The sequence below is a fragment of the Prinia subflava genome, chromosome 1, assembly GCF_021018805.1.
Source record: "Prinia subflava isolate CZ2003 ecotype Zambia chromosome 1, Cam_Psub_1.2, whole genome shotgun sequence".
NCBI classification, from domain to species: domain Eukaryota; kingdom Metazoa; phylum Chordata; class Aves; order Passeriformes; family Cisticolidae; genus Prinia; species Prinia subflava.
Genome location: NC_086247.1, coordinates 91,340,844 through 91,366,546, shown reverse-complemented (window position 1 = coordinate 91,366,546; position 25,703 = coordinate 91,340,844). Strand labels below are relative to the sequence as shown.

The window sequence follows — 25,703 nt, the reverse complement described above, 5'->3', positions numbered from 1 at the left end:
AGCTCTGAAACAAATAAAGTTACCATGGTGTAAAGTCTGAAGTAGCTGGGAACAGAACTTGGTCACCTGGCAGTTACTTACTTCACTAAACCTAAAGCCCTGCAAGGGTCAAACAATGAATAACTACATAATCTGTGAGAAGAAATGCCTAGAAACCCAGGATACAGAGGTGAAATGAGGATAAATGCATTGCTTCCACACTGAACTTTATGGCTTTTGTTAGTCTAAGCCAGGCCATGGATATTACCTTAATATGCTATGAATATTTTCAGTGCAAAGTTACATTCATTTAAAAATAAGGCATGATTCATACAGAATTTGCATGGAATTTGAAAGTAGGTTGAATATTACAGCCAGATGTATAAACCTTTAAACAACTTCAGTTGGGATTTCTTTTTCCATATAATAAATGCACTTGTTTCAACTATGGACTGGGAACACTTGGATACTTTAATATTTATTTCTGCATCTAGTTTATGTATTTCATGGTAAACACTAAGGGCCTGAACCTGAGAAGTGTGAAGATTAATCACAGCAGTAGTCTCTTCAAAGATAAGATGCTTTTGTAGAGTTGCACTTGCACCTTACACATAGCAAAGCATCCCTAAAGAAAAGGTACGTGAAAAATAGTTACAAGCAACAGAGTGGAGGCATAAATGAATGTTATTTAAAATAAAAAGGAAACCTCAATTAGGCTTCAGAACATTACTTGCAAGGATGCAAAACGAAATCCCCACTAAATGCCATTATCCCATTATGTTAGCCCTGGAGCATACTTGCATTCCGAAGCTTCCAGTCCAGAAGAACCCCACGCAAATCCCAAAGCAAACTTCAGTTAAACTTTAAAAGTTCACCTCTTCTGCAGAAGGTAGCGCAATTAACACACATGCCTCGAGCCAGCAATCACCTCCTCTTCACCTGAAAGGCGGGGGTGTACAAGCTTCGGGAGAAGGAGGGAAGGGGCTCGGCTCCCTTCCCCGCGCTTGCAGGTGCCGGTGGCTGCCTGCCCGGGCCCCCCGGGGAAGAGCGAGGCGCCGGCGCTGGGAGCGCAGCGCCTCCCGCTGCCGGGGCGCGGCGGCCGCTCGGCACGGGCAATGCGGGGCGGCCGAGTCCCGGCGCTCGCTGCCGCTCCCTACCTTTGCCTGGCCGCGGGTTTCTCCTGGTGCGGGGCGGGCGGCACTCCGGGGGCGGTATCCCGCGGGAAGGCGGCCGGGGAGCTGCTGCGAGCCCCCGGTCCGAGCTCGGGTCCTGCCGCCCTCGCAGCTCCCCTCCCGCGCCGCGCATCTGCCTCCCGCCCCGGGGCTGGCGGCGAGAGCGGGGACCGGGGGTGCTCCGGCCGCCGGGGGTGCTCCGGCCGCCGGGGCCGCTGCCGGTGGCGGTCCTGGGCGTGCAGCTGCAGGCGGCGCTGCCGCCGCCGCGTCCCACAAAGGACAAATTCATTCTGCACGTCGTGAGCGCGGCGGCGGAAGGGCTCGGTGCCGGGGGGGTGCCACCGCTAACGGGCGGCTGGTGCGGGAAGACCTCGCTCGGGAAAGAAAAGCCTCTTGTCTTCTGGACAGCGTCGAATTATATTATGTCAGGAAGACAAGTTATTACCAAGATCACCTTAAATTATTAGAAAGCCACGGTGTTTTTCTTTTTCTCATCTTTGATTCTTTGGTGTTTTGTTTTTTTTTTAAATACAGGTTGCCAATACCTATGCACAATGTGTGTGGAAAACCACCGGTTTCAGTTTGTAGTACAACCTGATGGGCTTCATGTAAACTCCTCCTAGTGTAAAGTAGTAATAGCCCCAGCAATGTTTTCCTTTTACAATAAGTTCAAAAATGTGTAATTGTAAATGAATTGTACAAATACCTATACACGTGTCAAGTGAAAATTTATAGACTCAAACCTTAGGGTGTAAATGAATGGACAGTGGTTCTTTTTCCGAAGTGTGAGTTACATAACATTTGCATAGTTCGCTGGCACATCCATGCACTATTCATTGAAACACTGTCCCAAGGTAGCAGGAGGCCAGTAACGGAGTGAGCATTCACTGCGGGTCAGATTCTGCCCTTGCCATGCTTTGCTCTGGAAACCATGCTGTGAACACAGCTCGATAGTGAAAACTGCGTGGGGCACTAAGGCAAGGACTCTTTTACACCCCTCTCCTTGCTGTCAACAGCAGAGTTCCTCAGGGCTGTTGCCTGCGGGAGCTACAGGTCATCTGCGCACAGTTCCCAGGCTCTTCCTTCTACATACTGGATCTAGCATTAGATCTAAGTACTTTGTACAACACGTAAAAGCTGTGCATGCTTTGACTGAGCACAGAGTTGTAGGTGTTCCCAAACACACAAGGCAGTAATTTTCAAACCCTGCAAAGTAAGATTTGACTTCATGGTAAAGTGGAAGGTAAACAGAAATCCCCACACAGAGCTCAGTCTGACAACACAACAATGTTGTCACTCAGACACAGATGAAAAATGAGCCTTTATATTCTACTTTGATTCGTTGTCTATCTCTGATGTTTCTTTGTACTTTACAATTTTGTTGAAACTTGCACATACCCTGAATCATGTCACAAAAAGGGATTTCTAAAGTAGAGTGAAACTGTTTAGATTGATTTCACATTGATTACACATTTCATGTTTGCGAGTATTTGTATTTACAGGGACAACTCTTTAGGCTTCTTAAGGGTCAGGCATGACAAGCCTGATGATGGATGCAATACCTTACTAATCCTGAAACACTTAGATGGGGTATAAAGTAGGAAATGAATGTAGGATGCAGGACCACCTTAGGAAACTCTGCAAACTGAGAGTTCTTATCAGTCAACACATGTGAAATACCTTGCACAAATGTGCAGTGAACACCTGAAGATTCTCAGCTTAGGTTATTGATCATATCACAACTTAACTGCATACTACTCAAATAGTTTTCAAGTTCTTGTCTTTTAAATTGTAATAATTACCACAATTATTGGTTCATATTTAGATTCCTGCTTTCAGAAGCAATTAAATAACCCTTAGATTCAAAAGCCATACACGACTCCTAATGTTAATAAAGATGTACTTGGCATTTGCACAGAATTTTCTCAGAATTTCATAGGCCTGGCATTTTGACATTTCTAGGAAACCTTGTCACATGGCAAAAAAACCCTGAAGTGTGGACACACACAAATATATATTTCAATGACTCATACAAGAACACAAAGCAGCAGTACCTACATTACTAAAAAAATATAATCCCATCATCATTGCTGCTGTGGTATTTTATGGATAAAATTCCAAATGAGAGGTACTTAGTGTTTACTTGGATGCAGGACACTTTCTCTGCAATCCACAGACAACCGTTTCTGTAGTTTTGCCCACACCAGACTTGCCAGTTTCTGTGCTGATGGCAGGACACTACAGTAACAGGTCACTTAGGAAAGAAAACAAAGGCAACCCTGAGGGATTTTGTAAAGGGAAGCCTACACTTCTGCTCCCAAAAGCTTCTCATACGTTGTTTTGTGCTCTATACTGAGAGCCAATAAACATTGCTTGTTAATACAAGCTGCTCTGAAGTAACTGTTTTTAAAACAGAGCTGTTTTTATTAATTAACAATGACAAGTGATGATATTTAAAACTGCCCTGCCTGGTGCACTTGAGCATTAAATACAAGCTTGCAATATATGCTGAAATATGCAGCTTCCCCTTTTTACAGCCCCCTCAAACCAGTTTTCACCATTTAATGCTACTGAGCAATGATGTCTAAGAAATCTACCCTTTGATATCTAAAAGTGAGCCCCAGGTACCTCCAAGAGAACTGTGTTTCACAGAACTGGCATCTGCAGATGGAGCTAGTTGTCAAAACTCTAATGTGTGTCCTTAACATTAGGACTCTGACAGTAGAGGAGCACCCTCTCTGTGATGGAATAAGGAGAGCACGCTATAGGAAACAGCTCTTAAGAACCGCTTCAAATGACTTAGCCCTTTTCAATTTGTCCTTCTTCCAGGACTGGGGCTTTTAGGTTGCATTTAGAACCTTTCATTACACTGTCTAAACACCTTAGATAATGCTAATATTTTATACCAATATCATTATCTCATCCAGGTCTTTCAAATCTCAGCTGAAATAATATAATTAAGTGAACTTCATCAGACTGGGAGAAGACAGTAATATAGTAGTGTTGATACAGCAAATCATCCCAAACCAGTATATTGAGAATCAGCACACTTACTCACAGTCAAAATGAGAAGATAAACCAGTTTCTAACTATTTTCTTGAATTTAGAAATTTCCCTTTAAAACATATCTGATTTTTTTTTCAAATTGGTCCCCTCCTTCTCCCAAATTATAGCTTTGCAGATTTTTTCTGAAGTCTTCTTAACCCATATTGTCTCACTCTTTTCTGGGAGATGCAAAAAACAATTATTAAGCTGTGGACAGCATACTGAAACTATTCCATAAAACTGTAAACCAAAAAGATAATATGAAGGACAGAGAAGGTTTCAAAAAACACAATCAAGAGAAGTTATCATAGCTGTTGAAGTCCTGCCAGAGGAACCTGAGACAAAATGAAATTCACTGAGTATATCAATTCCAAAAATACTGGATTTCGTTTATGTTTAAGGGTCTGTCAGCTACTAAAATGGTATGACTTCACTAAAAGGATCAGTGAAACCATTATCTTCTATTTCTCCTCAAGATGAAGGATGTGGTATGTGTAGAATATCAACATACGTAATTCAGTTAGGCAAATCATCTCCATTGGGTAAATACATCCCTCTTTACAAAATGATGGTCTAATTTATCATCCCAACCTGAAGCACAGCCTTTGGATGTCTTATGTCACAATTCTGAATTAATCCAAATCTATTCATCTTACAGGAAGTAGTTTGTTGTCTTCAAACATCTGTCTCATGCCATTTGTGTAGCCTGTGGCTCAATGATATTTTTGTCTCCTTATTTTGTGTTAACAATAAGCTTGTCTAATTATGTATTATTGGTAAATAATTTACTGTTCCCTTTTAAAATGACCACCATCTGTGATTGCACTGGCTTTAAAAACAGCTTTAAAGTAAGGAATCTGCATCACTCTTCCTTAATTGGGCGATGATTAATATACACTCCCCAGACTTTCCTGCTATACACAGTATATATATTGTAGTATTTCCTAATATGTTTATCCTACAGATTGCCCAGAGCAGCGTGGATGCCTCGTCCCTGGAAGTGTTCTAGGCCAGGCTGGATGGGGTCTGAACAGCCTGGTCTAGGGGAAGGTGTCTCTGCCCACAGCAGGAAGATTGGCACCTTTAAGGTCCCTTCCAACCCAAACCATTCTTTGATACTAAGTATTTTGTAGTATTCGTGTTACACGTATTTCCTGGGTTTACTACCAATTCCATGGGACTATGCTTTACATACATCTAAAATGAACAATTCACAAAAGTGCGACACTCTTCTCTTTTCCTCTCTTTTACTGTCCCTTTACCTGGTCCCTCTTCAAGTAAGAGCTGTATACTTACAGCTCCTCACACTAGCCAAGAAACTGCTTTTGGGATAACGCAGCTCTCACACAAGTCACCTGCACTAGCTAGTTCGGGCTGCTTTCCTTCAACACACCGTGTGCACTCCCGACTCCGGTCGAAGGCAACACGGAGACCGGCCTGGCCTCCTCTCAGGCACTAAGATTAAGTCTTAAACTCAAGAATTGAACTCGTGCCACAGCGTGGGGAGCGGGACTGGCCCTCGGCTCTTTCGGGGCCGCCCGTGGCCCTACATTTTGCAGGAGCAAGGAGGGCACCTCACTCGTCGGCCGTCCCCTCCCGTTGGGCGCCTCCCGGCGCGGCCCGGGCGAGGCGCGGCCGTTGCAGCCGCGCGGGCCCGGGCGAGGCGCGGCGGCCGGGATGGCACGCACGGGATGGCACGCACGGGATGGCACGCACGGGATGGCACGCACGGGATGGCACGCACGGGATGGCACGCACGGGATGGCACGCACGGGATGGCACGCACGGGATAGCGGCGGGAGCGGGAGCTGTGCACCAGCGCCCGCGGGCAGGAGCCGCGCGGGGGCGGTACAGGGGAGGCGGGAAGAATGCCACACTCCTTGGAATTGTTAGTCGTACGCGCTCGAGAAGCAGTCACGTAGAACTGGTAGTAAAAGTAGGATATATGTGTAACACAAATACTACTAAGTACTTAAAAACGTAGAACGGTTTGGGTTGGAAGGGATCCTGGAGATCATCCAGTCCCAACCTACCTGATGCAGGCAGGGACAGCTTCCACTAGCCCAGGTTGCTCAGAGCGCCATCCAACCTGGCCTCGAACACTTCCAGGGATGCGGCATCCCCAGCTTCTCTGGGCAACCTGTGCCAAAGGTACTGGGAAACACTACAATTCACATACTGTGTACAAAAGGAAAGTCTGGGGAGCATACATTAATCACCGCCCAATTTAGGCAGGATAAGAGGTGCGGATTCCTTATTTTGAAGCCTTATTAAAACGCTGCAATTACAGACGATGCCAGTTTTAAAAGGGAAAACGCAACGTCGCGCCGCTCACAGCTCCCCGCCCCCGTCTCCTCCCCTCAGCGGGAGCGCGCGCCCGCCGCCGCGCGCGGCCTGACGTCACCGCGGGCGGGCGGGCGGGCAGGCGCGCGTGACGCGCGCCCTCCCCTGCCCTCCCCGCGCCGGCCGGGCCGCGGGCGCTGATTGGCCGCCGCCTTCCCGCTTCCTCCTCGCCGCCCGAGAACCCGCCATTTTGAAAACCTTGTTGATTCCGGGAGGGAGGGAAGAGGGAGAAGGAGAGGCAAAGGGAAAGAGTGGCTGGCGGCTGTCGGGCTGCGCCGCGGCGGGGCGCGTGTGTGTCGCTGCGCCCGGACCCGCCTCGTCCAGCGGTAACTGCCGCCTTCAGCTGCTGCCGCCGCGCCTGAGGAGGGAGCCGAGGCTCGAGCTGAGGTGGGTCCCGCCGCCATGGCCGTAACGGCGCCCGAGAGCGGTCCCGCCTCGCCGCGCCCGGGCCGAGCGGGGACGGACTGTGACGCGGAGAAATGAAACGCGGCCGCCGCCGCCCAGCTCCCGTCCCGCCCCGGGGACGTGCCGTGTGCGGGGCGCTTGTCACCGGGGCTGCTTTCCTCCCGGCCCCTGCCCCAGGTGTTTCCTGGGTGCTACGGTGTCCAGCGGCGGGAGCAGGCGGAGCGGTCCTGCGCACGGCTGGAGCGGGAGGCGATGGCGCCTTGGCCGCCGGCGCCACAGGGCGCTGCGCATCGCCGTCGGCTTTGCATCCAGCTTACAAATCGAGAAGGGGGGACAGGTGGAGAGTCCCCGTCTGAAAAGCCCAAGCCGAGAGCGGGAGACCCTTTTCCGGTAAAGGTGGATCCCAGAACCCTTTTTTCCCTGAGCAAAACGTCGTCCCGAACCCAGGTGGTGGAAAGCTAAGAAGTCTCTAACTTTTCCCCTTCTGTTCTCATTGAAGGGGGAAGGAAAGACAGCTTGTAGTGCTTCTCTTGCTTTAACTCATGCCTTAAAGTAAAAGTCAGTAATTACCGTGAAAATGCCGGATTACTTATTACACATTAAATACTGGTAATAATACCTTGAAAGATAGATTTTTTTCCTGGTGATTTAGCCAGGAAACTTTACTTTCCCCCATACTACTGGTAATAAATACTAACTCACGTTTTCTGTCATTTGGAAAACGACTGATCTCTGGCACCTGCTAATGCTGCATATAAGCAGGAGATTTAAATGTTACTTATTGCACCTGATCTCTTGCAGATAATACTGGCTTTAATATTGCAGAAAGAAGATGGTTAATTGTCTGAATTACTGTTCCGGATCTAAACAGTGAAAATTTTTGAAAGCTAGAATTTTAAGAAATGAAATATATGGTGATCTTGCTCTATAAGATAGACATTTTCTGTTAGTAGGGGAATGGTACCTGCTGAACTAAGATATTTGCGTTTTAAAGTTCACGTATTGGCCATTTCAGATGCTAAGAAAAGACTCTTAAATATGCTCAGTATGAAGCATTTATTCTTTTTTGTTGTAGGTCTACAAATTAAAACCAGGAAGTATTTTCATGCTCAGAGATGCAGCAGCTGTCTGGATTACGAAAACAGTATTAACTCTTTCCTGAATTGCTTGCAACTTTTTTTTTTTTTTTTAATGTTTCTGTTCTCATTCCCCGCCTAAATAAGTAACTTGTTTAAGTTCCTAGGAAACTTGTATGCATAGTTAACCATGATCAAAAATAAGTATTAGGTTTTTAGCAGGGTACTGTAAAATTGTGATATCTTAAAACACTGCAGTTTTTAATAGGTAACAGTATCAGCTGCTTTGAGTGGGTGTTTCCGAATGCTTCACAAAAGCAGCTTGAAGACTTGTGTGTGATTAGAATTTATAACCTCTTAGAGTGTTCTTAACCAGACTAGTTGCAGAATGGATGGCAATTTCTTCTTAAAAGTTGTGTGTATTGTGTGTATGCTGACCGCCTTAGTGATTAGAAAATGCGAACAATCACAGTCCCAGCACACTGCTTCTGCTGCACAAGAACATAATTTTTGAAAGCAGGATTCCTGTGTTTTTCATAGATGTTGTTCTACTGATGATGCTTTCCCCAACTCTTTCTACAGAAGCATACACCATGTCTTCTGTTGATTCATCAAAAGAAGATACAATGTCGTCAGAAAAAACAGATGAGAAGCAACCTGAAACTGAAAACAAAGCTGAGGAAAGTGATGAAGATGAAGAAGAAGAAGAGGAAGAGGAGGAAGAAGAAAAGGGTACTTGTTTTTCTGTTGAATAGGTTGTTCTTTAATGAATGCCAAGCTATTGAATGCAGTCTCCTGTGATTTTGGCTAATTGTACAATTATGGAGGAGATTCCATGGTGCATGTCTCTCACAGGTCATAATAGCTTCCCAGTAGACTATAACAGGCAGTGCTAAAAACAGGGGTGCTGATTTATCTCAGAAAAGATGGAAGGAATTGCTAGCATCCTGGACTTCTATACTAAGGATTTTTTTGTTGTTGTTGTGTAAATTTTTCGATGATAATAGGAGGTAGTGTCCCTTATCAAATTATTTTTTGCCAGTAACACTCTAAAGTAATCTGTGTTTGCAAAAGAGAAACATTGAAGTGTGCAGTAGCTTTGGAAACAATACGGATTTCTTTGCTTAACTACAGTGAATTAATTTTCTGGATATCCAAATGTAATTGTATTGGGTGAGCGGAAATACCTTTAGACTAATTTTGGTAATAAAAAATTGTACTAATAAAAAATATGTTGGGATGAGTGAGCAAGGCAAGTTTTTTGTTGTGGCATGTAATTGAAGGTAGTCAAGGAGAACAAAACAAGATGAAGGAACCACTATGAAAAAATGTTAATTCCTATTGTGAAGTCTCCAGATGTCTGTTTTCAAAAGGAAAGCATTTGTGGAAATACAGCTGTAATGTGGCACAGTGAAAACCAAGTCACTTATGCTCTTGGATTCTTGAAAGATAAAGTTTATCTTTAGGAAAGATAGTAGAAAGAAGACAGATTATGCTGTTTGGAAAACAATGGAGTAATTAGCATTGGATTTTCAGAAAAACAATTCTTTTTGCACTAGTTTTGATTGTGTTCATACAGATTTTGAAGCTGCTTTCAGATGTTAAAGTCAGGACAGCCCATCTGTTTAGCTCTATGGAAAATATTGCTTGAGGTCAAGTATTTTAGTATGAAATGTTTAGGTGAAGCTTTAGTTTTTTCTTTGGAGTGGTATCATTAAATTTGCTATGTGCAGGGTATACATGAAACAATATAAATGTATTCATTAGTAAGTAGTAGCAGAATTACTGGGAATAATATTCTTGTAGTGTTAGTGACACTCATATTGTGTCCTGCAGAGTGCTTCTCTGTACCCTGGGATGTGCAATACAGTCCCACTACACTTGTGCTTCTGCCTCTCCTGCTGGAATGGGTGATTTCTCCAGTCCAATAGTGGGAAACGAATCTGTGTGCAGGCCTCCTGGACCCTGCTTTTGCTCACCTGGTGGTAGTATTCTTCAGAGTGCTGTGTGTGGAGCTGTGTGCATACTGGCTGCAGCATCCAAGGAGAATGTGCAGACAGGGTCAGTTTCGTGTCTGAAAAGGACGCTGAAAGGAGAGAAGGATGGGTTTCTGAAAACTCACAGTCCTGCAGTCTCCATCACGGTGAAGTTACCTTTAGGAAATGCCTGGTCTTGTCTTCGAGGTTAGCTTGGAGACAGGATTGTGGTGAGGAACTAGAGAGACTTGTAGTTATGTACATGCAGCTCTGTAGAATCACATTGGCTTGTTAGCCAAAGGTCTGAAAGTGTCATAGTGCCTGGTTATATCATCATCCACTTTTGATTTGTTATTTGGAGGAGTCAGTGTTGTGTTGCCTGTAAATTCATTCAGATCTGCAATGAAGAATATCGTGTTTAAGGAAGCTGTCTTTTGCAGAGAAGAGTCTCATTGTTGAAGGAAAAAGGGAGAAGAAGAAGGTTGACCGACTGACCATGCAAGTGTCCTCACTGCAGAAGGAACCTTTTACAATTACACCAGGTAAGCTCGACTTCTCACATACGAATTATGAGTGTTGGGAATGATAATGAAAACTCTAAAAGGATGAAATTACTGATTTGTTGTAGGTGAGGCCTAATTCATGAGTCATGATCCTTTTTAAAATAATAAGGCTATTAAATGAAAACCTTCTTTTTTTCTGTAGCATCAGTTTAAACTGTAAAAGAGTTACATGATGTTTAAACTTACTTGGAATAGGATCTTCAGTACTTCACCACTACTAACAAAGGCAGGAGCAGCCAGAATAGAGAGAAATGCCAAATCCTTGTACCCTGATCTAAGTAGTATCAAGTAAGGTAAAGTAGTATCAAGCAGGTAAAGAGCCTGCCAGGATGCCTAACTGATAGGAAAGAGCCTGCTTAATGTTTGATCTATTCTAAAGTTGATGCTGTTTTTAAGGAACTCCTTTGCTTAAAAAAAAAAAACAAAAAACACCAGTAGAAACTTTAAATTATAACCATAGGTAAAAACGAATGTGATGAATTATTTTAATTGTTTCAGGAAAAGGACAAAAACTCTGTGAAATTGAGAGGATACAGTTCTTTCTGAGTAAAAAGAAGACAGATGAACTCAGGAACCTGCACAAACTCCTCTACAACAGGCCAGGCACTGTAAGAATTTCAGCCTTGTTATATCCATTAGTTTTCATGTATTACAAACACATACAAATGTTTGTAGTGCAGTTTTTTACAATTGCTCATATGGATCTATTTCTGAAGTGCTGTTTATTACAAGCTACTTAGAAAATGGTATTTGCAGGACGAGTTAAGTAACCCTTCTGTTTAACTCCTATAAACTCTCTTACAAAAATTCTGTAGCAGGATGTACTAAATAAAAAATCTCTTGAAAGTAGATTTGATTTTTTTTTCAAATGGAGGAATAGTGAATTACCTTACAAGGATGAGTTGGAAATAATTCATGGTTCACATGCTAAAAGCTGCTCACATGCAGATGGCACTCAAAATACTCCATATATTAACATTTTGCTACTTATCTACTATTTTTCTCTTTGTTTGCACTAAGCAGTAGAAAGATAAAAGTGATGAAAATCACTTTTGTGTTTAAAATCACTATTGTGATTTAAAATCACTATTAAGATTTTAAATGTAACAGTTTTCCTAAGATAATCAAAATATGGTATTGTCTGTTTTGTATTTTAGAATGACACTTAAAAATATAATGGCAAATCTTTCTTGGAGTGATTTATGTATCACTGATTGTGCCTTAAAATTCAGGGTAAATATGACCTGTTTTCCTTGCTAATGGAGGCAAAATGTGAAATTGAGGCAGATTAAATTGTACTATTTCTATACATTCTCTATAGTTATTGGAACTTTAAAAAATATCTTTGTATATTTTGAAGACTTGAACAGCTAGCACAGAAACCAGAAATTGAATAGCACTAGTACACATGCATGCTAGCTGTAATTTCTCAGACCTCTGACTCTGATTCAATGTTTGTTTAAATGACAAGGAATGATCTGTTGCCACAAGTATTCAGAAAAAGAATATATCAGTATAGTTTCAGTCAAAACTACATTTAATCAAAGTTTTTGAGAGCTCAGAATACTGTTTAATATAGTGGAGGTCAGATCTTGTCTTGTATGCACATATTTGTGTGTACTTTTAATTGCAATTAACATTTTTAATAAAATATACCAGTATCACCTGCAAATTTTTTTTTAGGTGCTTGAGAAAGCTCTTTGGAAAAGGAGCTTTTGTAAAATTATAAACCAGTGGAGAGACAGAAGAAACAAAACTTGTAGAAGTATTGAAAGCTAGTTTAAATTATTCTTGATAGTGTTATAAAGATCTCAGAAGATCAAGAGATCTAGGGTTACTTTTTAATGTTTTTTTTCTTGGTAAAAGGAGATGAAGTGAAAACAAAGAACTTAAATACTTTTGTGATCTTGATGGGAGCAATTTTCCTGTTGTAAGGGCTGTTGCAACAGAATTTCAACTCAGATCAGACATCAAGTGTAATGGTAGTTGTAGATTGGGTGGTACATAAATGCAAAAATTAGTCCTACTAAATAAGAGGTTCAAAAATACAGTCATGGTCCTATGTAAGACTTCAGAATAGCTAGTAAAGCAAATCTACTTTAGCAGATTATAGACTAAAAAACAAAATTCCCTATTTTGTAACAAATTACATGACACAAAGCATGCAACAGGTTTTGTAATGTTATAGTTTTGCAAACGTGTAAATCATCATGCAGTTCATTCTAAATGAACCTGAAATGGCAAGTGACTTTGTCTAGTAAGTTATTAAAAGTACCACAGTCACAAGAAGTTGGACTTAATTGTTGTAGTTTGTCTGTCAAGTAAAAGCATAATCCATATAGTTTATAACTTAAAAGGTGTAGCTTTGTCAACAGAAAGCTAAATACTAGAACAGATTTTTCTTGTTTGAAAGGTTAACAATTGTAGTCGGATGAAATCTTTTAAACTGCTTGCAATGGAAACTAATCTGTGTGCTCTGTTCTAGGTTGCATCCCTAAAGAAGAATGTGGGTCAGTTCAGTGGGTTTCCATTTGAAAAAGGAAGTGACCAATATAAAAAGAAGGAAGAGATGTTAAAAAAGTAATGATCTCTTGATACTTAACAAAGCTTGATTCATGCACTCTTTGGTTTTTTTCCTTCCAAAATTTTACTTGAGATTAAATATAAGATATAAGCCAGGTGGCTTTTCACTAGAGCTCTGTAATTTTTTTCTGAATTCATTTTAATCACACAAACTGGTCTCTTAATACAGCTTGAATTTTATTAAGAGTTAAATTGTGAACATTTTATTCACAATTCCTACATTCCTGGCTTTAACTATTGCATGCTAACTAGCAGATTCTTCTGCCAAGTGAGAGGAAGGCATTATTTCCCCGAGGCAAGCATTGTGAACATGTTGTGCTTTATTCGTGGTGCAAACCTGAATCCTTCTGTGCCTCAAAACCTTCCTCCTTCAGAATCAAAGCAACTTCTGCTTATTATATATTAAACATACTAGAACTGCTGTAGCAACTAGTCTCACAAACTTTTTTTCTTTCTTTTCTACTGTCTCCTTTCATAAGCTGCTTTTCCATCAACGAGAGAAGCTGCTGCAGCTTAGTTTTGGCTGGACTGAAAGGGTTTAAAATGCCCTTCCATAATAACATTTACTCAATATATTCTAAAGTTGTGGAGATTTTTAGAGCCTGTTTGTTGACAGTGGAAAAGCTTCCAGAACTTGGAATTTTCGATTTTTTCTTCTTCAGATAAGCAGTTCTCCAGGAGTACAGTTTGTCAAATACATGGAAATCCAGAAGAAAAACACTCCTGATGGGAGTTTTGACTATTTCCCATGGGTTTAATTGGATAATTCCCTTTACCAAAAAAGGGTTGCAAAATAAAGTAATTTGCACTTCTTTTTTTCATGTTTTCCATATGAAACAATCGCTAATTTAGTCTTCAGCAAATATTCTGACACCTGGTTGCATTGAGTGCATATGAAGGTGCAGAGCCCTGTGTGCTTGTGTTACTGTGGTGCTTCTGCTGCTGTTTGTAGCTCTGTGTGGAACACAAACTGTTGATCAGTTTAATTTGTTCTGCCTCTGTGGTTGATTTCTGCCCAGATTTTACACTTGCGTGTAATATTTTAACAGCATTGAACAAGATGAACAAAGGTGAAGATGTATTTTGCAGAACCTTACTATTCGGGCTATAGATCATAAAGAATGTAATACTTTTTTTACTATGATTTCTTAACTTTTTTAAAATATTCTATTATACGGACATAAAGATTTGGGAATTGTTTTATTTTGTTTTATGAAATATGGTGGTGATTTTTTGCTTAGCTATAGGTAAGACTGGAAGTGTAATTGACTTTGTAAACCAGACAGCAGCTTCTAGCAGTCGTAGGTTGACTGTTTAGGATGTGATACTGAATCTTTTTTTTTCTTTTTTCTTTTTTTTCCCCTACAGATTTAGAAATGCAATGTTGAAAAGTATCTGTGAAGTTCTTGACTTGGAAAGATCAGGAGTTAATAGTGAGCTCGTAACCAGAATATTAAACTTCCTAATGCATCCAAAATCTTCGGGCAAGGTGAGATGCAGGTTGTTATACTTGCTTTTATAGCTCTGTTCTGATGGAAAATACATCTGTTCTCTATTGCTCAGTTTGCTTATTTCCAGTGATAATACAATTACTGTTCTAAGTTACTGAAGTAGGAATGACTTCTTGAAAGAGAGTAGTTCTACTATTGCAGGTGTCCATAATGGGGTGAGGACCTCAATAGAAATTCTGTTTATATGTAGGTGTACCTATTACACACTGTTAGTGCACAGAAGTGTGAGCTCACCATATGGAGCTTATTAGGATATCCATTCCCAAATACCAGTTAGCCTCTGCTTTGTGGGTGGAGGAAAATCAAGTGTCAGATGTTACCTGTGTTTGCTGTATTTGGCAAATGTGTGTTACCACATTTGGACATCACCAAATGGAATTTTTCGCAGGGTACAAAAACTTTGATTTTGCTAGTGCACTAAATTCAGAGTGCCAAGACTGCTAAACTCTGTTGTTAATTTCTTGGACTTTCAGTTTTTAATCTAAAAGTAATACTAAAGTAGTTGCACTGTTGCTCAGGAAATTAAATCTATTCCCAACAAACACTGGGAAGTGATGTGAATAAGGTGTCAGCATGCTGCTTTAGGGACACAGGTACTGAGTTACAGCAAAATGCAGGTTTGCATGAGATGTGACAAAATTCTCGCCTTTAAGTCTTCTGAGTTGTCAGCTGACTTAGAAGATTTGTTTTATTTTGTAGGTAAAAGAACATTTTCGTAGGTAAAAGAACAATCTAGAAGTAACTTTTCTTGCTTCCCTTCTCTAAAGGCCCAGTCTGAAGATTTGCTTCCTTAGGGAAGAGGTGCACTTAGCTTAGAACTGAAATTTCATTTTGCTTAGCTCTGTCTCAATAGTGAATATTTGCTTACTGCAAAATATTATTTAAGTGTACATAAAATAGTCCAGGGTTGTGTTAAGACCTCTCTATATTTTTTCAATATTCTTTCATGTTATTTGAAAGAGTTTATCTTTTTACACTTTTGTATACCTACTTGGATTACACACATCTCTTGTCTCTCAGCCATTGCCCAAGTCCAAAAAACCACAGAGCAAAGGTGGTAAAAAAGAGCGCAGTAGCTCTGGAACAACAAGAAAAGCAAAACGCACCAAGTGCCCAGAGATCTTATCAGATGAATCCAGTAGTGAAGAGGATGAAAAAAAGGAAAAGGATGAGTCTTCAGAAGAAAAAGAAAGTGAAGATGAGGTAATGAGTCATTTTGTTTTTCAACATTGTCATTGCTATTAATTGGTTACTCTTGGAACACAAAGTTGGGGAGTAAGTGATATTTAAATAAAAGGAAAGGGGATACATCTGTTATTTGTAAGAGGTCTTTTTAATTCTTAGTGTGTTGAATTTAGAGAATCATTTAGATAAAAGACAGAAGTTCTGGTTCTTGAGTGTATATGTGCACCTTATAAAACCATTTGCTGTGTTGTGCCATTGTGTCATTTTGGGACAGCCAGGATTCCTGGTGTAATTGATTTTATTTCTTATATGTGTGATGGCTTGTGATGGCTTTACTGTAATTTCATAATGCAGTGTTTGATTTGATAATTAGGACTTAACTTCGAATTCAGTAGGAGTCACTGACCTATCTGACTGCATTGCTTTGAGATCTTTTTTCCATATTCCTCTTGGATTTTATAGCTCTCTCTTCAGCTTTTGTTTTTTAAAGTTAGCAACATAGTAGGCAGCCCCAGAAAGATCCCTGCAATCTCTGAAAGTGTCTTAATCTAATTGTATTTTGTGTTTTCTTTAAAACTTTTTGCGTACTAGACAAGACGCATCAAATCATGGAATAGTTTGAGTTGGAAAGAACCTGTTAAAGGTCATCCAGTCCAATCCTCCTGCAATGAGCAGGGGCATCTTCAACTGGATCAGGTTGCCTCATTCAGCCTGGCCTTGAATGTTTCCAGGGATGGGCATTCACCACCTCTCTGGGCAACCTGTTTGAGTATTTCACCACTCTCATTGAAAAAGAAATTCTTCCTTATTTCTCCTCTAAATCAACCCTCCTTAGGTTTAAAACCATCACTCCTTATCAGAGCCCTCAACAACAAAGTGCAATTAGTCAAACCGCTGGTGTCCAAGAAAGTTCTTTATGGAAACTATGGAACCCTTGGCTGTAACGTAAGGCCACTGTTTACTTGGGTTACATTCTGTCTGTTGAAATGGAAGTGTGTTAGGTTAATAGCCTGAGTGATAGGAAATACTAGCAATCTTTTGTTAAAAGGCAATTAATGTAACTTAACAATTGGTTTTGTTGGGGTCATTTTGATAGATGTTGGGTTTAATGTAAAAAGATAGTTCAAGGAAGTTCCTATGCCTCCATGAAACAACCTTAATTCTTACTGTGCCTTTTTCTTTACTTATAAACACTGAAAGAGACCTGAAATACTAGAAGTTGACATATGTGTTAATTTCTTCAGGGGAAAAAAGGGTTTCTGCTGTGAGGAGAGGAGAATCTCTTTCAGAGGCAGGAGTTGTCTTTTTTCCAAGAACTCATTTATTAAAAAACGAAAAAAAACAAATAAAAATCTCAAACCCTCCAAACAAACAAAATTGTAACAAACAAAAGGCATAGCAGTGAACTCCGTTGATCTGAGTGCGTCATCTTTGCCGTCTTTCGGAAGGTAGGAGTTAGGTGTGTCTGCAATGGCTGAGTGGACTGAAGTCTTCAGAAACTGAATTCAGGTGCATGGAATAAAAGCTTAATTATTACAAAAGCAGTGGTTTGTCAAATTAGTTTCAAAATACAACCTGGTGAAATGAAAAATGTCTGTCTGTACAGCTTTAACATTGCAGCATTTTTGAAAGAGTTAGGTTTATGACAGCTTTTGATATAATACAGGTAGAAAGATGTAGGAAGTGTATTTGTTTTGCTGCACCAGCTCTGTTGGAAACCTAGGCATGGAGTAGCTGGAGTAAGTTGTCCTCAGAGTGGAAAGTTTTTTTTTATGGAAAAGAGTCAGGGATTGTTCAAGTAATACCTATTTAATTTTCTGATTTTCTTTTTGTAGCCCCCTAGAAAAGCATCTAAAAGAGAAAAATCTAAAAAGATGACTTCTAAAACCAAGAAAGCTGTGAAGGGTGCAAATGTCAAGAAGGCAGATAGCAGCACTACTAAGAAAAACCAGAACAGTTCTAGAAAAGGTAAATGCTTTAAATTTTTCATCATGTATTGCCTTGTAGCTTAACTGGCATGCTTATCAGAAAGCAAACTTTTGCACAAATACTGTGAAAGAAAATGGAATTTGTTAAATTGTTGGTTTGCTACCTGATGTTTCTTTCCTTGAAACAGTATTTAATAAAAACCCTGTTGGTTTGGGTGTATTTCCTGCAGTGTGCACATGTATAATAGACTGAAAGTATCAGCCAAGGTGTCCATTTTGCTGGAAGAACATTGGTAGAGTTCTCTTTGGGCCTCTATAGTGGCCTTATGCAAATTTTGTAACTGATCTAGTGGTGTGTAACCAAGTAACCCCGTGTGTGTCTTTGCTGTGTTCAGCAGCTTGATACAGGTTTTCTGTTAACAGAGATACGGTTTCTCCATGCGTCCTTTTGCAGTTGGTTTTCACCAATCTCACATAAAGGGTATACAGCCACTGAGTTTCTTAATAGCTCTGTAAAGATTACAGCAGTGAGGGTGGGGACGGTGGTGTCTTGCTAAGCCCCTTTGCAAACAGGGCCTGGCCAGGGCTGGATGGTTCTTGCAGACGCTCGGTGAGGCCGTTCAGCAATGGGCACTCAGATAAGGAGCTCCGGCAGCGCTCGGGGCTCTTGCAGCAAGTGTGGGGCCAGCAGCTCTGGGAGGGGACTGGCACCTGTTCAGCACCTGGGAGCTGGGGGCTCCCTAGGGCAAGGCAGGCATGGACACCGTGGAGTGAGTCCAGCGGAGGGGCACGAACATGGTGAGGGGGCTGGAGCACAGGAGGAGGGAAGGCAGAGGGAGCTGGGCCCATTCAGCCTGTGGAAGGGACAGAGGAAGGGGGATCATCCTGCAGCGTGCAAGTCCCAAATGGGAGAGTCTGGGCAAGGCAGGGCCAGGCTCTGCTTGGAGGTGCATGGGGAGAGGATGGGAGGTGACAGGCACAAATTGCCACCAGGGAAACTGCAGTTATTTGTTAGGGGAAGAAACTTTACCATGTGGGTGGTCACAGAAAAGGGGCCTGGAGAAGCAGTGGAATCCCCACTGGTGGAGATGTTTGGACATCAGCCTGGCAGGGGCCCAAGTAACCAGCTCCATGTGGCCTTGTTCCAAGTAGCAGCTTTGGCACCATATGATCTCCAGAGATCCTTTCCCACCTTAAATTCTCTGACCCTCTGTGATAGTAGCAAAGTCTGTCACAATTGTAGTCTGAGTTACTAATGCAGTTTATATCCATACTGCAAAAGTACTTTGTTTAATACTGGCATATGCATGCTGCAGCACAAGCATTACATCATATTAGTTACCCTTCTTGTCAGTGCTTTGCAAAAAGGTACAGGTAAACTTTTAGACATAGAATTGTACTAAATTTCTTTCACAGCCTTATTTCTCAGCATAGTAACTGGCTGTTGCTCAACTCAGTGTATTTTCAGTTTGACTTCTAAATGTCGCTGAGTTGTGTGTACACCTTATTTTGTCATCAGCATTTATGTGTACATAAATACTATAAATGTGTTTTTCCTGTAAATTACATAATATATTCGTAATTTCTTATTTATTCCTCCTGCATTTCTGTTTCCAGGGTTTTTTTGAAGTATCAAAATCAAAATATTAAGTAGGTCATTCTGTAAGGTCATTATCTAGTTTGGCATCTGCTCTGAATTTTGTCTTGTTGGCAGTAGAGGAACTGAGTGGATGGTGGAATCATTCAGTCTAATTCCTTTTCTGCTGGAAAAGATTGTAGGAATGTCCTGTGCTCCTTCACTTAACTTCATTTACAAAGTTCTCCTTATTTATTCTCATGGTGTTTCTGATAGTAAGTTTGCAAAATTACAAGATCCTAGTGTACCACACTGCTAGGGGAAAAAAAGAAATAAAAAATCCTATTTAAAGGAGATAATTACTTTTTTATTTTCTTAGGGCCATAATACCTGAATTAAAATTGTTGTAATAATAAGTCTTTTTCATTAGTTTGACAGATTAAATTAGTCCCATACTTTTTAGAGTTCCTGTTGTTTTGTAAACTTAAGGTTCATCAATAATTACACAAATTCATAAATAAATGTAGTACTGATAGCATTAGCTTGGTTTTTAAATGGATGGTCTAGCAAGATGTCTGTTTTAAAGGAAAACATCTGGATTGGATGTTTGTGGAAAGTTCTGATGGCTTCTGCTTTTTAGGAGGAAAACAGACAAACTGAAAACCTATTACAATTCAAATTCTTCTTCATATTTAGAAAGCGAGTCTGAGGATAGTTCAGATGATGAACCTTTAATAAAAAAACTGAAGAAACCACCCACAGATGAAGAACTGAAGGAAACTGTCAAGAATTTGTTGGCCAATGCAAACTTGGAGGAGGTTACAATGAAACAAATCTGCAAGGAGGTGAGTAAAGACAATTTTGCAGTCTCTTTATAGGTAGTCGATTGTTTGTGAACTGACTTTTACCAGCATTTCAGAAAGGGAGGCTTGTACTCTGCCCTGTTATTCAGAAAGTAGTTTTGCATTGGCTGATTTACTTGTTAATAGCTATAACAATGAGAGCTTTAATCTTTAGATATGCAACACTGATACCAGCATTAAAAGGGAAATACTAAAATTAGCTACCTGGGAAGTAGCAGTATTACCTCCAAAGCAAGTGCTGTGTGTGACAGTGAAGATACCTGCTATGTTTAGACAGCAGCTTTGCAGTGTCCACAGGGAGGGCTGTGTCCTGTGCTCTGTACATTTCTGCTGCTCACCTTGCACACTCACTCGTCATACATTCTAAGTCCACTCAGCTGTCGCCTGTCAGCATCTATCACAGTAATTCTCAGCTGAGTTAGTGAGTTGAATCAGTTCAGCAAGAAATCCATTAATTGTCAGAACAGGTGGGAACCGTGTGGCCAGAAAAGGGAAAGGCGGGGAAAAGTGACCAAAACACAAACAACAGTTACCTTGATATTTTCTGGTTAACTCACATGTTTGGTTTTCCTGGTAATTTCAAGACATTGTCTTGAGAAAACTAAACTAGAAGTTATGGCAAAACTGTATGTAACTTCTTTTCATATTTATAGTCATTCTAGATGTCTGAAATTTGGTATGCTGAAATAAAATAGTGTGAATTGGTTGTCAGTGTTGGCATCTGTTTTTTGTTTGGTTGGTCCTGTCCCACCCTGTTAAGAGTAGTTGTACAGTAGCACTCAAATGTGTTGACTCTTCTGTTAGTCTCTTGAAAGGATCACAGTTTTACTTACTATCAAATACCAAGGCTTATTTATTTTGCATTAATTGTTTTGCTTCCTACACTAATTAATGCAGGGCTATCTAACTACCTAAGAGAGCATTTAAAACAAAAATTGGAGAATTCCTACTTGTGTGACTTGGCAAGCTAGGCATTTCAGTTTGTTGATGTAAAAAATTATAGTACCAGTTTAGTCAGTGACCAAACGTAAAGGAGTAAATGCATTTAAATATTTATGTGGTCGAAATAATAACAGGAAAATAAGCTTGTCTTTCCCTAATTAACAGAGGGCATTTTGGCAGTTGTAGTAGCAGAAGTACCAACATCAGTTTTTGCCCTAATTCCATTTAAGCTTCTTCTATTCATACAATCCATTGAATGAAAGTAATTTGAGGTTTGTTTTGTGGTTTTGTTTTTACTTTTTTTTAGGTGTATGAAAAATATCCTAGTTATGATTTATCTGACAGAAAAGACTTCATTAAAAAAACAGTCAAAGAGGTAAAGATTTTATTATTTAGAAAATATTCTGGGTTGGGGTGGGTTCTTTTTTTTTCAGCCTGGTGTGGCATCCTCTTACTCCAGTTTTAATAGCTTCTTGTATAACACTGGAAGTTTAGTGCTCACTTAAACCTTTGATGTTTGGTTAAGGTTTTTTTCCCTTGTGTTTCCCTCTTTAAAAAAATAATTGCTTCAGATTATTTTCTTAGCATGCCACTACTACTCTTATGCATTTCTTTGGTAAGCATAACTAGAATTAATGTTATCATAGTTTTTAATGACTTGTACTCCGAAAGCTGTGTATTTGCTTTAAATTACAACCTTGGCTGCAAGATGCACTCTAATTCAGGCACTGGTCACATACACTCATAGACAACAATGCATGAGGCTCTACAAGCTCTGCAGACCTGTCAGCTAAGGCAAAAGGGAATAAAGATGGATACTTTTCTCTGTGTGCTCCTGGTAGTTTGCTGTGCTGAAGATCAGGCCTTATCTGCTGTACTTATGACAGAGGGTTTATTGTCCAATCTGAGGTTTCTAATTTGTAAAAAAAAAAATCAGGTTTCGTTATTTTTGCTTGCCCTGAAACTAAAAATGTAACTACAGAAGTGAGGTTCACTTAGTGGAGTTAATAAAGTAACTTCATTTTCTTGTGCCTTCACTTGGAGACGTTGGTACATGGCTATCTAGAATTGCTGTGTTTATGTCTTATGCGTAACTGTGTCACTATCAGCAAAGGCATGAGAAAGCAATTTGTCTGCTCTAGGGATGGTTTGGGGTTTTTTGTGATAGCAGAGAGTGTGTTTTCATGATAATTTGATACAAAAGGAGAGGTTATGTGATTGGATTGAGAAAAAGGAGAAAACTAATACACTTCTCTTTTCAGTTGATTTCATGATCTGATTTGACTGTGGGAAACGAAGATTCCTGGGTTTATGTTTCCATGGATTTCAAGATCTGATAGGCACCAGCAAAAGGAATGTGTCTTACCCTTGTGGTATTTAGTCAGAGCTAATTCTGCTGATCTAATGTTAAGAGTGTTAATGTAAATTGCTTTATGTGGTTGTTTTGGTTTTTTTTAAACAGAACTGCATTTGATGCAATTTTTAGTTTCATGCATGGCAATAAATGTTCCCTTTTTTATAGTTTTGTACATTTTGAATGCGTTGTATGACTAGATTCATTAGAGCCATTGTAGCTTTTTAGTGTGGACTACCAGCATACAGGAGATTTTAAAATCGACTAAGATGAAAGCTGCTTATCTACACGTATACATGCAGAGACTGGAATATTGCAGTATTGGTTACAAAGATATTTTGAATACATATTACTTCTGACAATGAGAAGAGTTAGTCACGTATTAATCTCTTTTATATTCTGATACATTCTACAGAAACGGAATTATTCTGAATCTAGATTACAGTCTTGCATGTGTAGGCACTGAAAGAACTTTCACAGCATGGTAACTAATTGGCATATAGATGTTATTTTTGTACTTTTAAAAGGCTTATTGTTGTGTATATAAAGTTATTTCAAATTTCTTTTGTGCAAATCAGTTTTTAATCTTGGTATCTTTGAATTTATGACATGGAATGTCAGTGTGAGGCAGCGATAACAAGTGGTGTGCAGAAGTTTCATGAAAATGAGCTGAGGTTTCCTCATTTGTCTCATCTTACCTTGTACAGAAACTAAGCTGTAGGCTTATACCTGTAGTTTAACTTTTGTTTAAAGACTACAGACATTGTTTCAATATCTTGGATGTAGTAAATAAAATCCCTCCAAAGGCAATAGGGAAATTTCAAGAGTTCACTTGGCACAATATCTTCCATCATAGTGTCTTGACCTGATGGCCTAGCATCTCAGAAGTGGTTATCCAAGATATACAGCTGGAGGCTTGATAGCTTTGGAATTCCACTGTAGGGCTTCCAAATCAGGCAACACTGATGTGAATGTGCTCAACCTCTCTTCAGTGTGGGAAGGCTTTTCTGAACCTGACCTTCATTGCCTAAGGATGGACAGTGGTACTTTAAGCCTGCAGTCTTGAACTTTGGCTGGCAGCTTTTAGGATCAAAACGAACTCTTTGCATAAATTTTTGTTTAGGTTTTCTCCATACTCCTTGTTTCTAATATGGGAAATAAATCATGAAACTAAGAGCTGTGTGACAGTGCTCTGTACTGTCCAAGTGTGGGCTGCCATTCACACCATGAGCACAGAATCCCTCTGACAAGTATTGCTGGAAAGACAAAGCATATTTTTTTGGATTTTATTATTGTACAGTTGAGAATTAAGGGTTCATAAATTATCTAAATTCCAAAAATGTTCAGCCAGTTAAACTGTTGGTCTTACACACTTTTGAATTTCTTTGCGTGTAATCATTTATAATAAGGCTGAATGTAATGGGGATTTTTTTGTATTCAATAAATGTCTTTCACAAAAATGTAAATCAGTTTTAATCTAACATTTGCTTACATGTATAGTAAAAAAAAAAGCCTATACAGGAAAAAGGTTGTTTGTCTTTATCTCATCTGCTAGAAAATACTGGCTTCTCTACTTTAGAAGACATTGCTGAAATGTATGCACTCATACCAGGATTTTATATCTTCTGTGAGGTTGATTTGTGTTTTGTTTTGGTTTTTTGGGGGTTTTTGTCTCTGAACTATCTTAGCAGAAAGAATTTAATTTGCAGTTAAAAACATCTAAAATTTCCAAGTCAGTCTTAAGAGCAGGAAGTTACTTTTATTAAGTTTTGATGTTTTACAAATAGTTGAACTGCCTTTTGATTTTTATGTAAATGTACTAGTCAGTTTTAATTATATGAGTCAGAAAGTGTTTTTAAGAATCACAACTCTTAAGTATAAACATTTTTAAATAGTTTAAATTCTAATGAAAACTTAGAAAAGGATAGCATACTTCTATTGATTGTATATGTGCATTAGTTGCCACTTTGGAATTGCACAGATGGAATGGAAATGAACTTGACATCCTTCAAATACTTTGTTTAAACCTCTTAACAACTCAGTGTTAGTCCTGGAGGAGAAGAAATGCCTGTTTCCTTGCTAATCTGTAGCAGTCTGGCTGCACCTGATACCGGATTCCAGTTCTTTCTGCAACTGAGAGAAAGGCTGCAAGACAGTTCTAAAAGGTAAATAAAATGTCCTGCTTATCTTGATGCTGTTGGATTAGAAGCACATCTGGTCAAGGATTGAAATCCTGTTCACAGAGTCTCAAAAAATAGAAATGGGTTAACTGGATAAAAGATAACGGAATAAATTGTTCAGGTATGTACCTTCCAGATGGTTAAGGTAATGCCCTGACAATTGTATTCTAGAGAAATAGTCCAATCTTGGTTTGATTGCTTCCAGCATAACTCCTACAATCCAATGTATTGGCTCCTCTTTAGTGAGGTTTGGTATTCAGTATTTTGGTCGGTGACTTGCAAAACCACAACTTAATCTGAATGATTTGCAGGTATAAACAGCTGTTCTTATGAGCACTTGTGGCAACAGTGTATGGGGCCTGTAGGAGAAGGAAGATGGAGAGGGCTAGGTGGGAAGGAGATCAGCAAACTGGGGTGAAAAGAGGTTACATGCATTTAGAGTTACATGGCAACCCATGGTATAGTGGTCAGGCATGTCTAACCAAGATGAAATTACAAAGACACAGCTGTAATTCCATCTCACTTTTTTCCAGAAGTTCTAAACTAACAGCCTTCTTGGACGTGAGCAGGCTGTTTATAGGGTCTGTGGTCTTTCTATGTTATCCTGTTACAAGGCACATGACAAAGCAAGATCTAAGAAGTGTCTGAGTTTATATTAGCCACTGCTAAGCTGCTAAGCTTGAAAATAACCCTTTTGGAAGCCAGTACTTAATCTGGACAAATAAAGCCCCTGGCTGTCAGCATAGTGATTCTAGTAAAGTTTGTTATTAGCTTTTCTGTTTCAGAGAGAGGGTGCCTCATGACCACTTGGGCAGATCTAATCTTCCTTGTTTTCAAATCAGAAAGTCGGCTATAATACGGTAGCTTCAGCTGGACTAGATGAAAACATTCCTGAAATTACTTCTGGTGGTAGTTATTTAGGGAGAAGAATGGAAAAATCTGTAAGATACCAGGATACTGTTTGCAAGTAAGAAATTTCGTGAAGTAAGAAATGTGGTAAAATCAATATTCTGGTTGCTGAG

The 25,703-nt window shown here is 40.0% G+C and overlaps 3 protein-coding genes across 7 annotated transcripts in view; 1 reads left to right on the top strand and 2 right to left on the bottom strand.

Moving 5' to 3' along the window:
* Positions 1-1,274, bottom strand: part of RNF144B (ring finger protein 144B) — a 90,103-nt gene extending 88,829 nt beyond the window's left edge. For 2 of the 5 annotated variants that reach the window (XM_063403366.1, XM_063403394.1), the window contains exon 1: positions 1,137-1,274. The gene's annotated coding sequence lies outside the window, so the exon portion shown is untranslated. Of the gene's footprint in view, positions 1-776; positions 1,109-1,136 lie in introns of those variants that run through there. The other 3 variants (XM_063403402.1, XM_063403384.1, XM_063403375.1) reach the window with 3 other exon arrangements.
* On the bottom strand, positions 904-7,620 carry LOC134564991 (basic proline-rich protein-like). Its single transcript, XM_063424631.1, has 4 exons — positions 7,611-7,620; positions 6,532-7,256; positions 5,776-6,120; positions 904-1,551 (listed from the first exon to the last, which is right to left on the bottom strand). Exons 1-4 carry the CDS (start codon positions 7,618-7,620, stop codon positions 904-906), a joined length of 1,728 nt encoding a protein of 575 aa, XP_063280701.1.
* Positions 6,733-23,967, top strand: DEK (DEK proto-oncogene). Its single transcript, XM_063403295.1, has 11 exons — positions 6,733-6,926; positions 8,603-8,752; positions 10,437-10,538; positions 11,058-11,167; positions 13,045-13,139; positions 14,511-14,631; positions 15,674-15,856; positions 17,674-17,806; positions 20,039-20,187; positions 21,455-21,523; positions 22,410-23,967. The coding sequence occupies exons 2-11, from the start codon at positions 8,614-8,616 to the stop codon at positions 22,419-22,421; spliced, it is 1,113 nt and encodes a 370-aa protein (XP_063259365.1). The 5' UTR covers positions 6,733-6,926; positions 8,603-8,613; the 3' UTR covers positions 22,422-23,967.
* The last annotated feature ends 1,736 nt before the right edge of the window (positions 23,968-25,703 follow it).

Excerpts from the sequence above, each read along its gene's own strand:
- DEK (XM_063403295.1), top strand. The coding sequence starts at position 8,614 with ATGTCTTCTGTTGATTCATCAAAAGAAGATACAATGTCGTCAGAAAAA. Across the intron at positions 8,753-10,436 it reads AGAGGAGGAAGAAGAAAAGG|AGAAGAGTCTCATTGTTGAA; the intron begins GTACTTGTTTTT and ends TGTCTTTTGCAG. Across the intron at positions 13,140-14,510 it reads AAGGAAGAGATGTTAAAAAA|ATTTAGAAATGCAATGTTGA; the intron begins GTAATGATCTCT and ends TTTCCCCTACAG.
- LOC134564991 (XM_063424631.1), bottom strand. Across the intron at positions 6,121-6,531 it reads GGAGACGGGGGCGGGGAGCT|TTCTACGTGACTGCTTCTCG; the intron begins GTGAGCGGCGCG and ends TTTTACTACCAG. Across the intron at positions 1,552-5,775 it reads CGGGAGGGGACGGCCGACGA|AAGACAAGAGGCTTTTCTTT; the intron begins GTGAGGTGCCCT and ends GACGCTGTCCAG.